The sequence below is a fragment of the Gossypium hirsutum genome, chromosome A09, assembly GCF_007990345.1.
Source record: "Gossypium hirsutum isolate 1008001.06 chromosome A09, Gossypium_hirsutum_v2.1, whole genome shotgun sequence".
Lineage (NCBI taxonomy): Eukaryota > Viridiplantae > Streptophyta > Magnoliopsida > Malvales > Malvaceae > Gossypium > Gossypium hirsutum.
In genome coordinates, this window is record NC_053432.1 from 60,509,401 (window position 1) to 60,514,784 (window position 5,384).

The following is a 5,384-nucleotide window of genomic DNA, read 5'->3' on the forward strand; positions in this document are numbered from 1 at the left end:
TATCCAAGTGTACGTGATATCAACAAAATTAATAAACGTTCACTTTTTTATCTATTTCGAGGTTAATTTGACAAATCATAATGAAATTGACTTGTTAATTATCTTAATACAGATCTGATAAATTGGTTAACCTATGCCTTTCCAAAGTCCTAAACTTATCTTGATTTTCTCGAATTTGGAAATGTTAGTAATTTCCAAATTAAGAAACTTTGGCATTAAATCAATTCAAAGGACCATACACTTTCCCCAAAAACATAAAATTAAAAAATAAATCCCAACTAAATTATTTTTCCTTAATTAAAACTATATAATATAATTTCATATGTCGTCGGCTTCGCCGGGAAATTTTCCAGATTCCTGCAATAACACCGACCCTAAAATTAAACTTGAATTTGAATTCAAACATATCATAAATTGTTTTTTTTTTTCGGGTGTTGATTCATCAGCAAAAAAATACAGTAACAAAGTTATGAACAACAAAAAGAAACTAAATGTTTCAAATGTTGAAAAAAGAGGAGAGGTTATCTGCTGAAGTATATTCACGTACATCAACCGTAGTTTAAAAAATCGCTTCCACTTATCGGAGCTCTCGTCGTTATTCATAACGTCTTTTATTTTCCAGTCGCAAGATCGGCGCGAGAAAAAAAATTCAAGCGATTTCAGGGAGAGCCGGTTGGTTGAGATCAATGTTGAGAAGTGGACGCGGCTTGATCTCATGATGATTCAAATCAACAACGGACGACGAATCGGAGTCACTTTGCACGCCACCGTTGAACACCCTGTGAAAATCGTGGTGATCGAATGTCATCCGTTGATATTGTTGTCCTTTGAGCATGCCACCAGACCGGACGAACGCGTCGAAGTAAAAAACCTGAGGGCTCGCAATGGTCGGCATGCCGGCAGCGTGAAAAACGCCAGTACCCGTCGAAACTTGATGGAAAGGAAACCTAACGGTGGAGGAACCGAATCCGGTAATCGATCTACGTCCGAGGTTGAGATCCAACGGCGAAGAATCGATCATAATGGTAGTCGGCTCAAGACTCGACGACTCTACTGTGCTACTCTGGCTAGAGCTCTGATTGTTATTAATGTTAATATTAATCTTACCATTATTATTAATATTATTATCACAGTTAATAACATTGACACCATTGTTGATGTTTTCACAAGGGAGCGGAAAATTCGTCTTCGCTTTGGAGCCGCGAAATTTACGAGCGGCAGCGTCATAAGCTGTGGCTGCTTCCTCCGCCGTGTCGAAAGTCCCTAACCAAACACGACTCTTCTTCCCCGGATCTCGAATCTCGGCGGCATAACGTCCCCAAGGACGCTTTCGTACACCTCTAAAATGAACCTCCTTACTAATCCCTCCACCGCTGTTGCCATCGCCTTTGACGGCTGCCGTCGATTTCTCCCTCGGCGCCATCTAAAAGGGAAAAGAAACAGACACGGTGTTTGCGGGTTTTTTTCTTTTCCGATTAGGAAATAAAAAACGTGCAATGCTTTATGATATATTTTTCTAGTTTTCGTTCTTTTTTTCTGAGAGAAAGCGCGTGGGGAATTGTGTGTGGGGTTGAGAGAGAAACGAGGAGGTTTATTTATAGAGGTAGGGAATAAGGAAATCGGCGAGGAATTAAAGAAGAGGATGGGGATACAGTAAGCGATGCGTTTGACTGAGGGAGCGGCTAAGAGAAAGAGTGGGGGGAAGTGCCCTGTGGTGGCAGTTTCGTAAATTCCCGGTTAAGGATTACGTGGCATTTGTGTTGTCTTTATGAGATCTACCATTATTACATTTATCTAACGGCTGCTGTGTGACTGTTGATTATGTGCGATGGAGTGGGTCCCTCTCTCACTCTCTCTTCCCTTGGCGTTCCTTTCACACGTTTATGTGAAAATATTAATTGTGTAGATGGTTTTTTTTTTTCTTAATCATAAATCTAACCCTTCATATATATTCTTTTTATTAATTTAATTTTTATATTTTTAATTAAATTTAAAATTTTTAATAGAAAAATATTAACTAAAATATTAATATTTCAATGATATTGGCACGGAAACTTGCACGACAATCCACCTCTGCTTTATACTAACATTGCAGTATGTCTTATTTGTCAAATAACCAAATAAATTAATAATTATAAAAAAATTCAAAAAATGCAGGTTGCTATATTTGAAATGTTAACATTGAAGTCAAGTATTTTTGTTAAAAATTTAACAATTCAACTTTTTTTGAAATATTGATAATCAAATTCGACTCTTTTAAAAAAAATTAAAATTAAATTTAGCTAAAAAAATATATAAACTTTAAAAACTAAATTTACCATTGTAATTTTTTCTAAAGTATATGGTTTTTTGTACATAAAGATCCCCTAACAAAAAAAGTTGCAAATATTATTATTAAAAAGTTTTAACTGTATTTTATGTCATAATTCTTTTTTGAAAGTTTACAACTGTAATCAAATTGTAAATATGGATATATGTTCAAGCAATCATAAAGTATATAATTAAATTATTACAATACGGGTGGATTAAGAATTAGAATAAAGTGTATAGTCAAACTATTGTTTTAAAAAATTATCAAATGTTAAGTATAATGGTAAAGTATATTACATTTTAAGATAAAAAAAATTAACCTTCATTTACTACTCTTTAATTATACAAAAAAATTGTTTAAAATTTCGGTATATATATATTAAAGAATTTATTTTTTAAATAAATACATTAAATAAATTAAATTGTGTATTTTTCATGAATTAAATTTGTAACGCCCCAATTTTCGGGAATTCTGTGAATGTTGACAAAATTTCATGCTTTGATTTTGTCATTTGTGAGTGAAATTATGAAATAGGACCTATGTGAAAATGTTTGAAAATGCTATAGGCTAAATTGAAGTGGCCAAATAAATAGGAGTGCAAAATAGGAGGATTTGCATGACAAACCTCCCATTTTACATGAAGTGGCCAGCCATCATGTTATTGTAGACAAAATGTACACTTGATATCCATAATTTATGGTACAAATTGATACAAATTGATAATAGGTTAGGTAAATGTTCCATGATAATAGGTTAGGTAAATGTTTCATGATAATGGGTTAGGTAAATGTTTCATGATAAGAATTTCATGTCTTTTGTATTAAAGAATTAAGTGGATGAAATATGAAGTTTTATTAAAAGAAAAAGGGGTGAAAAGAACAAAGTTTTGTCCATCTTTGTTCATCATAGCTGAAAGTTAGAGAAGAGAAAGGAGAGGAGAAAGCTCTTGAGTATTCGGTCATTAGGAGGAGGAAAATTGAAGGTAAGTTCTTGGTACCTTGCTTCTATTTTGAGGTTCATGAGTTCTTCTTGATTCTACCTTAACTCTTGAAGCATATTTTGGTTTTTGGTTGTATTGTGAGCATTTGGTCATGAATTAAAATGAAGGAAATGGTTGTTGTTTCATGTTCTTTTGATGAAAAATGGAAGATAGGTGAAGTTGAGCCAAACAAATGAACATGCATGTGCCTTAGATGCTAAAGGGAAAAATCGGCTAACATGTTGTGCTTTAAAATGATGAAATGGAGATTATACTTAAGTAAAATCATAGATATGTGATGATTGATTGGTGATATACATGTTTAAATAACATGCATGCAAGTTATGTGTGAAAGAGTGAATTTGGTAATAAATCTGCTTGGGATAGCAGCAGTAACGTGACTTTGGAAAATCACCATAAATTGTGAGAGATGAATTAGAAGTTGAATAAATTATGTAATTAAATCTTAATGAGTCTAGTTTCAAATGGAATAAACGAGAACATATTTTAAATTCTGTACAATGAGAAATTTGATTCGTAATGAAGAGTGGTCTGGTTAGTCAAACAGTGAAACATGCGAAACTTTGAGAAAAATCTAGTATTGATTGGCCAAACCAAAAATTCTGAAAATTTTATGGATATAATATATATGAGTCTATTTTCAGGAAAAATTAACGGTACTTGATTTGGAGTTTCGTAGCTCCAGTTATAAATGATTTAGTGACTGTTGCTCAGGAAGATAGCTTGCAGTGAAATTATGATTATGTGGTAAATATTGACAAAAATTTGTTAATGAGTTGCTTATTGATTTCTTATAAGCTTACTATGATCTGTAGGTGTGGTTGGCCGAATATTGTAAGGGGTTAATACGTAGTTCGTATTTGAATAGTTAGATTAACGTGTTAGTAATCTAATTGTAGGCGGTTCGTGTGTGGATCTCGTCAGCATATCGTCCCAAACAGGTGTGTAACTAACACCCTCTTTCTTAGTCTAGATCGGTAAAAGTCGAAATGCCGAAATGCCGAAAACAGGTATTTTGTAGATTTGCGAGTGTGCGAATGCTCGTGAGGTAAATCGATTAATGTTTTAGGTAAGCTGCAATGTTTGGACTGCAAAGTGCATGATTTCTGTGCCCTCGATATTTTTGGGCTTAATGGGCCAAAATTGGAATGATGGGCCAACGGGCCCAATTCGATAGGAACCCTCGGTACGTGATTCTGTTAGTACGTGAAAAGTAGGAATATGCATGAAAAACCCTAAAATAAATAAATTACTGAAATACCTTTAAAAGTGGAAAATTTACAGTTTTACCCCTAGTAGATAAATTACCGAAATACCCCTAAGGTTAAATTGACCTAAATGCATGTTTGACTGTTGTTATTTACTGCATGCCATGTTGTTATTATCTGATGCATGGGATTGGGATATTGACGGAGGAAGTACTGAAAGTGGCTTGTCCACGTACTGGAGGTTTTGCCTCAATTTACTGTTAACTGAGCAGCAAGGCTGCAACTGTGGAGTGTTGGGCTGGGTGGGTTGAGCTATTCCCCACATGGAGTGTAGGGTTGGTACGGGTGGAGTGTAGTGGTTGGTGGGTTGAGTAGTCTCCCAAATGGGCTTGCATATGTTATTGATGTTGCATGTATTTTGAAATGGGCCTATGGGCCATACTGTTATCTGAATAATGGGCTAAGGCCCAGTTTATTGTAATCTGAAAAGGGCTCTGGCCCAGTACCACTGTTACCTGAATGGGCTTAGGCCCAATAGGCTTGAGCTGACTTGGGCTTTGAATGGGTTTTCCTTACACACTGAGTTTCCCCAAACTCACCCATTTTATTTTCATTCACGCAGGAAATCCCCAACCATAGTGGGCTTGGAGCTGTGAGGGAATTCGGAGTGGCCACCCGTTCTGAAAGTTTGATTTTCTTCTAGTGAACTGGACATCCTTTTATTTACGTTTGAAGTTTTGGGTTTTTAAATGTAATAAGGCCGCTTAATTATTTTTAATCGTTTTAATATGTATTACTAAGATAGGTATTACTTATTTTAACTGTTGAAATTGGATAGCTTTAGGGCGCGTTTTCAAAAACAACA

At 34.9% G+C, this 5,384-nt stretch overlaps 1 protein-coding gene across 1 annotated transcript; it reads right to left on the reverse strand.

The window, feature by feature from the left end:
* Positions 1-268: 268 nt before the first annotated feature.
* On the reverse strand, positions 269-1,921 carry LOC107889011 (ethylene-responsive transcription factor 4). The gene is made up of 2 exons (XM_041076277.1): positions 548-1,921; positions 269-357 (listed from the first exon to the last, which is right to left on the reverse strand). Exon 1 carries the CDS (start codon positions 1,421-1,423, stop codon positions 650-652), a length of 774 nt encoding a protein of 257 aa, XP_040932211.1. The 5' UTR covers positions 1,424-1,921; the 3' UTR covers positions 269-357; positions 548-649.
* Positions 1,922-5,384: the final 3,463 nt, after the last annotated feature.